Source organism: Phalangium opilio, unplaced genomic scaffold, assembly GCF_054372755.1.
Source record: "Phalangium opilio isolate 3A_F unplaced genomic scaffold, DU_Popi_V2 ptg000045l_1, whole genome shotgun sequence".
Taxonomy (NCBI): domain Eukaryota; kingdom Metazoa; phylum Arthropoda; class Arachnida; order Opiliones; family Phalangiidae; genus Phalangium; species Phalangium opilio.
In genome coordinates, this window is record NW_028324168.1 from 2,198,653 (window position 1) to 2,211,534 (window position 12,882).

Genomic DNA, 12,882 nt, shown 5'->3' on the forward strand with positions numbered 1-12,882 from the left:
CTATGTGGTAAATGAAAGAATTCGCGACGTAGATCAAGGAAGTCCAAATTAAAACCAACTGAAATTTTTTTCTTTCTCCTGATCCCAATTTTTTTAAAATACATCATTTATTCTCGGAGAGGTTTTTGCGAAGGAGGATGAAGAAAATTTTTTCGTTTCCTCTTTCGAGTACCGTTCTTCTTTTAAAAAGTATCATTTCCTTTTAGCGTTTGGACGCGCTACGCTTATTTAACATAATTCCTTCTAACATTGCCAAGAAAAATTTCTTTTCGGTCGAGAAAAATTGTAATTAAAGAAGATTATACATCTTTTTTTTTATTTTTTTTTAATATTTTTATTCGTGTACTGGGATGAGGTTTTCCAATTCCTAAAGTCTCTTACTCGCTAACGTTTTTAACTTCCTGGTGGGTGGTGGTTGCGTTTGGGGTTAATTATTAGGGCTCACGTGACATTAAATATATAATTCCTCGAGATGCAGAGCGCGAGAAATTTCACGTGTTTAATAATGACGTCACTTATATGCCCCTCGAGACGCTGTGCGCGCGAAATTTCAAATTAAAGAAATAAATACTTTCCTACGTAACTCAAAACCAGCTACACCAAATTTGGTTTTGTGTATTTCAAGGAACTTGGGGGAAAAAAAATTCAGCATTACGTATAGTATATTGCAATTCTTAGCTGTGTTCCGTTTTAAACGTTCTTAACTCGTAAATATCAGGGGCTGGGAGTTGAAATTGTTTATTTAGAATAAAAACTTTTTATTTCCGTCTCTCTCTTGAGTTATACAGTGTGTCAAAAAAAGTACCAGAGCGTAGAGAGATACTTGAAGAAGGCAAAAATCCACAAAAATCCACAAAAATCCTTGAAGATGTTGGTTGGGCTTTTTTAAGTGCTCCGGACGTTGTAATGTGTTAGAAGTCCATTTATAAAAGTAAAACACCATTTAAAAATACAACCAAAATACATCTTAAGAGATTGGGAAAGTTTTTTACCTCAATTCTTGAACTCCACTTGTACTTTTACCCTTTTAAAAGAAAAAAAAAAAAGAGGTCCAGTTATGGCTGTGGGGGTTAAGAAAAACACGAAAAACTAACAGTGCCTATATAGGAATTCCGGTTCGTAGCTTTTTCTTTCTGTATTGGAATGTCCCAATTAGAAAAAAGTTCTAAGAAAGCTTATACGGGTTGTACAATCGATCTAAATATTATCTGATGTATAGATAGGATTAGGCTTAACTGATTCAACGTGATTGTAGAGCGGGTAAACAGACTAGAGAGCCTTATATCTCGTTAACAAGTTAGGTTGATACCTCCTCTAAGTTTGTCTGACGTTTCAAAAGTGTAGGCGGGTGATGCGAGCTAAATTGGGGGAGGATTTTGGAACGTCAGTTTGTAAGAAAAACTTGGAAAAATTAAGAACAAACACTGATGATACTTGGCATCATTGCGAGACCAAGGCTTAAGAAACAAAAAGAAAAATGTTAAATTAGGGTTAACATTATCTGTATTTAAATCAATTAAAACATCATCAAACTTGATATCTCTAGGATGTATTATTTAGATAGAGGCCCTGTTAAATTCCTTCTTAATTTGTCTGTAGGGTTAACGGGGTTTTTAGGCTTAATACTTAAGATAGACTAAGGCTTATCGAGTTTAGGCTTAAAGTTGTGTGGGAGGAAGAGAAAGTGAGAGAGAGATCTATGAGGAGGAGAGGAATAAAAAGAGGTACCCTAGAGAATTTCTAATTTACCGCATGGCATTCCCTCTTCTATTCATTAACTGTTAGAGACAGGGTAAGAGAGAGAGTGAGAGAGAGAAAAAAAAATTAAATGCACTGGGAATATAGATCAGAGGATGGCCTGACACCCTTACAACCCCTCTACCCCTCCTTCCCTCAGCTCTTTTCCTACCACGACTGCCAAATGATCTTGTAAAAATAAAGGTTTTTCCTTACCCTTAAGCGGGGGAGGATGCGAAAGGGAATAAGAATTTCACCACCGTACTGTACCGGCTCGAGAAAAATAAAATCCAACTGCGGGGCTCATCCAATATTTTCTTTTTCCCCTCTGCGTGTATACTCGACCCCTAGCGTACCGTAAGTGAAAGTGTTGCCAGACCCCGTGCAAAAGGCAGGAGACTGCAGAGAGAAAGGCTAGCAGTTGACTAACCTGCCTGACAACACTGCACTGAATTTAATGCTGAGATAGAACGGGGGAGGAATTTTCTCTATCGCCCGTATTGTAACCTATTTATAAGGCACAAACCTATTTCTGCACAAACTTATAGACCTTTTTGATGTAAGGAAAGGGGGTTGGTAAACCGCAGTATCGGGTCATACAAGGGGGTTGATACATCGCCATTTCTGCGCCAATCAAAATGGTCTATTGGACTATTGCTTAATTTATGTTGTTCAGTTGTTATTTTGATGAAAGAGTATTAATGTTATTTGTTTTGATTGTCTTTTGCAGGGTCGATGTAATAGGGAGAAACCGCCATGCAAGTACTTCCATCCACCGCCTCACTTGAAGGACCAGTTGCTGATCAACGGGCGCAACCATTTGGCGCTGAAGAATGCCCTGATGCAGCAAGTTCCCTTACAGCCGGTCTTGGCGGGCCAGATTCCGGCAGTGGTAAGTGGCAACGCGCCCGGGGGTAATGGCGCCGGCCCTGGGCCGGGTGCCGTGACGGGGGCGCGGGGCGGGCCTCGGGTCTCGCCCAACTATTCGCACCTACACGCTGGTTTGGTCTATTCTCATTTGTTCCAACAACAACAACAACACCAACAAGCCCAACAGAGGGCCATGGCCGCCTTCTTCGTCAACGGTCATCACGCGAACCAGGCGGCTCTGGCCAACGCGGCCGCCGCTGCCGCCGCTTCTAACAATCACGCCAACGCCTTTCAGGCCGCTTTCTCAGCCTCTCTATCGCCGCCATTGGCTAACAAGGTGAGTTCGCCCCTCCCCTCTACCAACCACCTCCTATTGTCTGCCGCCTTAAACAATTACCACACCAAGCACCCGTGTGCACTATTAATTGATTAATTTGATTACCACCGCTTTAATTATTGTCTCGATTTTTAACGCTGGCCGAAATATTGACACGTTTTTCTTTTAAAACGCTTAGAAAAGTTTTTATTTTTGGCTTGTGTGAAATTTTGATATTTACACGCTTAACGAGTTTTTGCAAATTATTGCCATTTTTGACCAAAAACATTATAATCCAGTCACGAAAAATGGCAAATGTAACATTTTATTTGCCAAAACTCTTATACATATATATTTTTTAATTTCCAAATGATCAATATTTAAATAAAAAAAACTATTTAGCTTAATTAAATAATTATTTACGTTTAAAATAATTAAATTCAAATCATTTGGAAACTAAAATACTTCTATAAAACTTTAATGAAATTATAAGAAAATGGCAATGCATTTAAGCATTCGATCATAAGTTCATGAGATACGTTCCGTAAGTTTGTCACTTGTTACTGAGAACTTGTCTTGAAGTGACGTAGGTGAAACGTCACGGATTCGAGGTAAAGCTACGCCTGGTGAGGCGCTGTCAAAGGCTTAGTACAGACTAAATAGGAAGATGGAAGTCTTGCAAAACCGAGTGTAGTTCAGCTCTCACTAAGTCTCTAGCATTACGAAGTCATACTTATGGAACATATTTTATAAACTTATGATTTGAACCCATTTCTTTATAATTTATTTATTTTTAATGTATGGTATCCGCGCTTGAAGGCCTGTTTTTATGATTATTATTATTATTATTCTTCATGAAATCATATTTAAATTAATTTTTTAAAACGACTAAATGAAATTTAACGTGAAAATAGTAGATTTTAGATAAAAAGAAACGAATGCTTGCTGGGGTTTTTGCATTATGCATGGCTGTATTTATTAAGTTTTAAACGTAATTATTGAAGGGGTTGTTTTTAATTAATTTTTCGATGTTGGCTTATATAATCCCAACGTTAAGTTTACGTCAAAGTTGCCAGGCTAATATTGACCTCTATGATTAATTTAATGAAATACCTTAAAATAATTTATGTTGAAAATTAAGGCATAACTTGGTGTAATTCACGCTGAGAAAAACAGTAAACCAAAAATACAAATGCGCTTCAAATGTTTGGATTGCAGCGAAATATTCGGCAGTTTATTTACGCATGATTGGGTACTTATTCATTCATTCATTTATGCATGACATGAATATTTTAGCTTTAATTTTATAATTTAATATTTAAAAGAGAAGTTCAGGTAACATAACCTTAAAATTTTGAAATATAAAAGGAAAAATATTAAAAAAAAATAATCAAGGGCTACTGCGCCTTCCGCCATTGGTTTAGTGGCGTCGAACCTCTTACCCCTATGGGATTGGTTGAATTTTCACAAACTGAGAGAGGTAAGGGTTAGGTGACTAAGGTCATGGTTCTGGCTAGCAGACGCCACTAATCCAATGGCGCCACAGTAGTCCTCGTTTTTTAAGACTAATCAAATGCTTAATATTTTGTAACAGGAGATCATTTATTTTTCTTTTAATTTTTTTCCTTTTATACTAAGAAAGAGGCCCTTCTTTTAAGGTATAATGTTATGTTACCTGAACTTTTCCTTTAACGTGTTTTAAAATATTAATTTCTAATTTATTATTAATTATTATTATAATTTTTTTATTGGTGACTGGAATTTTGTTTTCTGTAATCCATATTACGAAGCACATGGCGCTTATTTGAACGTATTTTTTTTAATTTATTTATTTACAACCCTTGACCACGCCTTGACCTTGGCAATCAATATTTTGCGTGCGTTTGAACTAAAAAAAATTAAACCCTAATTTTAATGTTGGCCGAATTACCTGGACAATACGAACACCCTCTGCCAAGGTAGGATACATGATTATGGACCAAATACGCGCCAACAACTGTCACTCTACTCACTCACCCGGTTCAGTTCAGTTCCATTCAATCGGGGAACGAAACCATCCAAAATTAAATGAAAATTAATCACTTAAATATTGGAAAAGTAATTTCTTGAACATATTTGTTGATATTAAAAACTTTTTGAGCTTTGATTGAAAGAGAAAAAAACCTTAATTAGGTAATAAATTTTCCAGTATTTAATTGAATGAATTCAACTTTGACCCCGCGCTCCACAAAATATGAAATGTGTCTCTCCCGCGCGCTACTGGGTTGTACAGACGCTCCGAAAGTGGCTCAAAATGATTTGCATAATGACGAAGAGGCTTTCTTGCTCTCTCCCTAGATAATGCAGTGAAGCGCGTAACGAGGGGGGAATGCACCTCCGTCCCCTTGTCCCCCTCTCCCCTCTTATGGTCCCTCTACTGCAAAACCAATGGAAACAGCGACAGAGAAAAAATATCAAATCTTTTTCCATCTCATTTTTAGCCACTTTCTTTGGTACATTAAATCTCAAAAATTCGAAAAATTACCTGACTAAAAGGATTTTTATGGGTTTTTCTTTGTATATCCGATAGTCTATTTTTTGGCCTACAAAAATACAAAAGCACCAGCAAGTGTTAATTTGATAATATATCGCGAAATCTAAACTTTATTTAAATTTAATTTAGATTGTGTTGAACATACCTACATTAATGGGATAGGGGCTTTAATTAATTTTAATTGCCAATTAAATAGGCTAATTAGAGGAGACCATGGTGTTCTAGTTAGCCTTTTTAAATTGGTACCTAATTTTGTTACCTTGCGTTCTGGGTATTAACCTATGATTATGTGTTTTGTGTTTTGCGCTGATGGGGTCATATCAGGCCACGACAAACCCTTATTTGACCAGCCTACCGGCGATGGGAACAGCGACGTCGTTTCCTTACTTGACGCACAGTCCAATGATGGCCGCGGCGGCCGCTGCTGGTCTTATGCCGGCCGATGCAGCCGCCATGGCCGCCGCCCAACTCAGCGTTGTACCCGCCGCGACTCTCGTTACGCCGCAAAAAATTCCCAGAACAGACAGATTAGAGGTAAGATGACCGACCCTACCCTGAAACACATCCCAAAAGTACCTATATTCCCCCATCATTTCACGATTTTGTTACCAAAACTTAACTTACCATTTAGGCTTATATAATTATTTACCTGTACCATTTCTGTAAGCTCTGATATTTATTATTTTAAAATATTATATATTTTTATAACAATGTTTACGGGTTTTTAAATAAAAAAATTAGTATTTTAACGAGAAAAAAATCACAATATTGCTTCTTACCCCTGTATGATAACTTCCCACTAAACACCGGAGTGCTGCGGGTTAAACACTTCTACAGGCGCTGGTAGAAAATACATAGAAGATTTTGCCCCTAAATGCAGTCTTTCCCTAAACACTCCCTGATTTTTTTTTTATTTTAAACTAAATGAATTAAAATCAATTATAATTATATATTTAAATCTCTAAAACATACCATGATATTCAACAAACAAACATAAAAAATACTATTTTTATATTTTCTACAAATCTAAAATGCAATTTTTCATTTTGATACCCCAATGGTTGTTTTGAAGCCCTCACGATTCAGGGGTTAAACTAGATCACCCGCGAAATTGTACTGTTACCCCCCACCCTCCGCTGTATCTATATTGTATAGAAAGAATTCTTCGGACCCCCCTCCCCGAAAAAAATATATACTAGGCTCTAGAATTTCCGATCGTTTTATACCCCCACTGCCGTTCGCTAAGGGAGTGGACCGAGGCTTAGCTTTATATCTCAATTTAATCTTATAGTAGCAGGGTCGTTTCTCGCGTAACTTTACAAGGAGTGTCCTTCCGCCGTAGTTTCATGTTTATAAAACACTTAGAGTGAGATAAAGTATATTTTTTCCCCACTCTCCCTCTCTCTCTTATCTTATCCAAGATAAGAATGATGAAACGTTTTGGAGACTCTTGTTCCCAAAAACCCAACCTACAGAAAATGGTCCCGAGGAATGATGGGAAGAAAACACTCTTTCTCCTCTCTCTCTCTCTCTCTCTCTCTCTCTCTCTCTCTCTCTCTCTCTCTCTCTCTCTCTCTCAGTGAGCTCAGGAAAATAGTACTTTCTTTGTTTTGGGAAATCAAAACACCTCATTGTTTTTTGTGTCATCTTATCAACAGACTATTTTTCACCGCTCCCGAGAGCGTTAGTTTGAAATCACGGTTTGATTTATGTTAAGACTTAAATATTTTAATATCTTTTTAATTTGTATTTATCTTTTATCACTGGATGTTGCGGTTTAGTCACGTGATTGATGTTTATTAAGGTATTTAGGTTTAAGCGTAAAAAGAAATTTAAGAGCGTAATTATGTAGTTTTATTTTTTAAAAGTAGGAGATCGAGGAGTGGGTTTTATCAGGGTTCATACAAACCTGGAAAACAGGGGAAAACTTATAGAAATAGTTCACCAAAGACTCAGAGAAATTAAATTTTTTAGTAAAATTCAGGGCTATTAGGGAAATTTGTTAGGCTTGAGTAAGTTTGCTTTGAAGGGGTTGCTAGATCTTTATAAAACCACTCCCGTTGTTATTACTCCATTTGTGTTAAAAACACCTGGAAAACTCAAGGAATTTATGGTGAAATACCTCTAAATCTCAGGGAAATACCTGGAAAACTCAGGTAAATTTGGTTAAAACACTGGAAAACTCAGGTAAATTTGGTTAAAACACTGGAAAACTCAGGGAAATTGGTTTTCCAAAAGTTGTTTGAACCCTGTAAATTATTCATGGTAGTTTAAAACTCTATTTAATTTATTTAATGAACAGGCGTTTAAATCATTAATTCATTTTAAGAGAGAAGAGAATTTTACTCTTTTTTTTTAAAAAAAAAAACCCCCAAACATTCACTTTTAAAGTTTGTCATTTCAATTATATTCAAATAATATATTTTATAAATTCACTTTTGGAAACCTCGATAAACATTCGTACAAAAGTAATTTATTCTTACAAATTACACCCTTTTCAAGGCTGACAGTATCCCCCAACCAACCAACCAATAATATATTTGAAAGGCAGGACAGAGAATGAGAGAGAGAGAGAACTATATAAGGAGGGTGTAGATATATTTCCTGTTAATGAAATTCTTGGGGCGTCAAAAGTTGGAGATGACATCGATATGAAATTCCACTTTCGTATAAAGGTCCGGGCCTAGTTCTCACTCGCGGATCGACGGAGACGCAAACGATTTCAATGGTTCCGCACCAACCTCCGAAATAAAGATAGTCGTGGGGATGGGAGGGAAGCTAGGATCTTATTAAAACTCCATCCCGCCCCGTTTTTGAAGAAAGCTGTACATCCAAGGGGATCGACACTACATTGTCAAATGCAAAATACTTGAAAATATAATACAATGGGATGGTTCTATGGGAAATCAATTTTTAGTCTGTAACTTCTATGAAATTTTGACCTAAGTTATGATTAGAGTGTTTTATGGATGACCCCTTAATTAAATGAGAAATCATTGTCTTTCAGTTTCTTAATTAAATTTAAGGGATCATCCTTAAAACACTCCGATCATAACCGGTGTCCCTTATTTCAAAATGTCATAGAAGGTTCATAATTTTCGACTCAAAATTGATCGTCCATAGAACCATTCCACTCATGGACTTCTGTCGTACCACCATGCATAAAAAATCTTCTTGGAGTAAAGAACCCCTTGGTATATTCCAATACCCCCTTTTCCCCCTCCCTGGACTTTTTCGATTTCACTCCTTTAGTTTTTTCCTTCAATCTTCTTCCTTCTTTTCTTTGATTCTGAAATCGAAATAAAAGGAGAAGAAAAAATAAGTAAAGAAAAAAAACTCTCGAACTTTTTTTACGCTCCAAAATATTTGCGGACTTGGAGTGTATATGGGGAAAGAGGCGGTTGGGGGGGACCAACTTCATTTTGTTGAGAGTAGTCCGTTTCACTTGGACCTGATACTATTATGGAATTTAGGGCGGAATGATACGTCCTTGTATATATTAATACACGGGATTCTTTTCTTAATTTTTTTTTTCTTTTCTTCACAACAAGTCGGATGTTGTTTACCGCTTGGAGAGACTCCTTACTTAAGCCTTAATGGTGAAAAAAACAAGGAAAGGTTTTAAGTGAGCTATATACCTCACTGGGAACTTGGGTTCTCTCTCTCTCTCTCACTCACTGTTTTTTGGGAGTCTACTTTGGTGTGAAGTTTGCTATACAGGGAAAATATCGCGACTTAAAACCAAGTATGTTTAAAAAGAATTCGGGGTCACTTGGTGCAATTTTCCTCTAAGGTTAACTATACCAACCTCCCTCTAGTCTTGAGTTAAAAAAGAAATGTGTTGTACAAAGTTGCGACATTAAACTTTGCATCATTGTATACCTTTTTCTCTTGAAGTTTAACTTATATTCCTTCTTTCTAAGTTTCTTAGAAACCAATTTGAAATGAACGTGTTCAGTTGAAAGAGAACATAGTTGTTCTGATATCGTGACGTTACATCCATTTAATCTTCCTTTAGAGATTAAGGCACATTTAAAGTTGTATAACTAAAATACTAGTTAATTTGTTTTGAATCATTCGTTATCATAACTTACGGAAATGGTAATTAATATACATTGGTAATGTTCCAATTTAGGCCTTTGTTGACATGTGTTAAGCCTATTTTGTATGTTTGTTTGTCTGTGAGAAATACCGACATATTCAATGTTTAATTATCAATTTAAATTTCTGATTTATTTATTTTTTAAACAGGTAAGTTGTCTCGACGTCTCTTTCAACTTTAAAATGGACCATATTTATTTTTAAAGTCCATTTTAAGGCTGAAACTGTAATATAGTTTGTATGGAATAGGGGTTCAATGTTCAGAGCGAATGTGTGTGATTTTGAGTGAATGTTAAAATGCATGCACTATTTTTTATTTTTATTTCTTAGTCTCTTCTTCACAAAATTTTGAATTATTCAAAATTGCCACAAAATAAACAAACACAGTACGCGCGTAGTTTAGTGGTAGTAGCTGTAAAAATTGCTTTATGAAGCGCTCTCTAAATAACTACCTCATAAGAAAAAAACCGAACCCTTTTTTTAGTGTAGTACTAGTTTGCAAATATATGCAAATTTTTTTTTGTTTCCCATTTTTGAATATTTTAAGAGCCAAAAATAAGAAAAAATCAAAAACCTATTTAGCGTGCGCCTAAGAGCTTTTTTTACTGCCCTTTTTTGGTGTTGAAAAAGAAGTGTTAGTTTTAATTAATTAATGAAGATTATAAGGGTATATTATTTTTATTAGTAATTTTCTGGCCTACCCCAGTTATTCTTTAACCTTTGGCTGCAATGGACATTTTTAAAAACGCAGGCTTCTATTTTTATTTGCTCTTCTCTCTCTCTCTTTTCCCATCCTCGTTCCTTCCTCAATCAATCCTTGGGCCCTTCGTCACCACTAAATCTCGATTTAATTAATATTAATTACTTAAAGGTATTGTAAACCTAATTTTTATTGGAAAAAATATGTATTTACGTATTAAGAACCAATCAGAAGGAAAGCCAACATTCAGGGGAACGGTTCACGTGTATTTTCCCATAGCCCCTGTAGAAATGTTTTTACCTCAATACATCGGTGTTCGCCTAACACGCGATGAAGTTACTATTCCCCAAAATAGAACGATTTTAGTTATTATTTAAAATAAATTTTTATGTCTTAGATTGGACTGTTTTTAATTAGGACTATATATTTAATTAATATTGCAATTTAGCCCATGATTTAACGACTGAAATTTAAACTTCGTCTTTGCTAGATATCTGTATTAGGGTTAGCGACGGGGTCCAGTCTGATGGGAAATAAGTAGATTTTTTTTAATTGGTGCTTGGGACCATTCACCCCCTAGTTTCCAGTAATAGTAAACTGGTCCTACCTTAGATTTCCTTTAGATTTGCAATTAATAAACTGGTCTCGAGGACCAGTAACCCCCGTGCACTAAGTGAATTTAAAACTGGTCCAAGGAAATTATAAACCAGTTTTGGACGACATTTCCCAGACTCGCAACACGCCGCGATCAAAATTTCGTCTGCTAGGAAAATGTATTAGTGTTAGCTCAATTTTGATTGGTTCTTATGTGGAATACGTTAAGTCGAATGCATATCGAGATGGTTTGTGGTGGAAAGATAGCTATAGTGGTGATCGTTGGATCGGTTGGTGTTTTATTTGGGGGCCCTGGACCAATTTTCCCTTTGTCTCTCTCTCTCTCTGTCTCTCTCTCGCCCCCTCTCCCTGTTGTGCAGGTATGCCGTGAGTTTCAGCGCGGTAACTGCAAACGAGCTGAAACGGAGTGCCGCTTTGCCCATCCTCCCGAGCACCTTGCTGTGGACAGCGCGGAGGGTGTAGTGACGGTGTGTATGGATTTCGTAAAAGGCCGGTGCTCGCGGGACCCTTGCCGCTACTTTCACCCGCCACCCCACTTGCAAGCACAGCTAAAGGCTGCTCAAAGCAGAGCTAACGCCGCCGCTATGGTAGGAACAAAAAACCACCAAATACAATATTATTATTTATCTTTTTTATCTCTCTCATCTCTCTATCTCTCTCAATTATATTTTATTTTTTGAATTCAAATTTTTCCTTCATTTTTGATTATTTTTTCTTTTGGAGTGCCATCAACTATTTTTGAAAATCAATCATGAGCAAATCTTTTCAAAATAGTTGAGAAACTCCAAACGAAATATTAATTTATTTTTTCCCAATTATTTAATTTTAATTTTTTATTAGATCTATCCAGAGTGTGTATGTGATAGATTTTTTTTTTAATTTGTAATTTTGGAAATTATTTTTTATTTTTTAAATTTCCTAATTTTAAAGGGTTACTGAAACAGTTCCATATAGAATTTTGTTTCAATAATTCTTGACATTAATAGGTGACAGATTTTTTCCCCTCCAACGTTCCGTTAAACCCAATTAAGGATCCTTAGATTAATTATATAATTTTAACGCCAATTTTTATTATTTTCGTGGCTGTATTTATTTTTTTGGTGTTCCGGATCGCTTGGTTTTTTTTGCCCCCAAATTATTATTTTGTAGCGAGCTACGCCGCGGTGGTTTAACCTCATTATTGGGATAGGCTATGCCTCTACAAAGCTGCATGGTCGTTCATAATAATCGTAGCCAATCAGCTGCTGTTAAAGCTCTTAAAATAAAATTACCAAGCTGGTGTATATATTAGCAAAAATGAAAAAAAAAAAAAAAAAAAATCATCAAATCTGTCGCCCTATTTTTTATTTTTGGCGTGAATTAATTTTAATTGAGATTAATTTAATTTAATTGCTTGTATGCTTGGGAGTGTAAGTGAATATTCTCACTAAAGTGTGTGAAGTTATATTATATTTTTTAAAAAGAGTTTAAATAAGTTTAACTCTTTTTAATTAATGTGGTCAATTAAGGGGGCTTTCTTAATTAATTAATAAATTATTTATTATAATTACTAATTTACTTTATTTTCAGAATGGTAAGATTTTTGGTGTGTGTGTGTGAAATTAGGGGTATTTTATTAATTGTACAACTATTTTGTTCTAATATTAAATTTGAACAGAATAGTTATAATAGTTTAAAATTGTTAATTAATTATTTTAATTATTTGGTAAGTATAAGATAGGGTTTTTCCTATAGGCATATAATTATGGGTAAAAAACCATGTTTACTGGTTATTTTATCGCAATTGATACAAGCAGTCGAAAAAAAAAGTATTTTTTTTTTATTTCAAATTTAATTATTTTGGTTTTTAAGTAAACAATGCAGAGCACAAACGGACGACATACACGAAGCACTATAGACACTAATTTTATTTAGTTTTTAAAATCAACATTAATTAAACACACACGCGGCCACAAACAAATTAATTAATATTTATTAATTAACACAAATCACTAACACACAAACACGTTC

At 35.5% G+C, this 12,882-nt stretch overlaps 1 protein-coding gene across 1 annotated transcript in view; it reads left to right on the top strand.

The window, feature by feature from the left end:
• The window catches only part of mbl (splicing regulator muscleblind), a 128,815-nt gene that overhangs the window by 103,304 nt on the left and 12,629 nt on the right, over nt 1–12,882 (top strand). Inside the window, 3 exon segments of the mRNA XM_089837748.1 lie at nt 2,468–2,944; nt 5,781–5,990; nt 11,232–11,459. Of these exon segments, the coding sequence (XP_089693874.1) occupies nt 2,468–2,944; nt 5,781–5,990; nt 11,232–11,459 (915 nt within the window).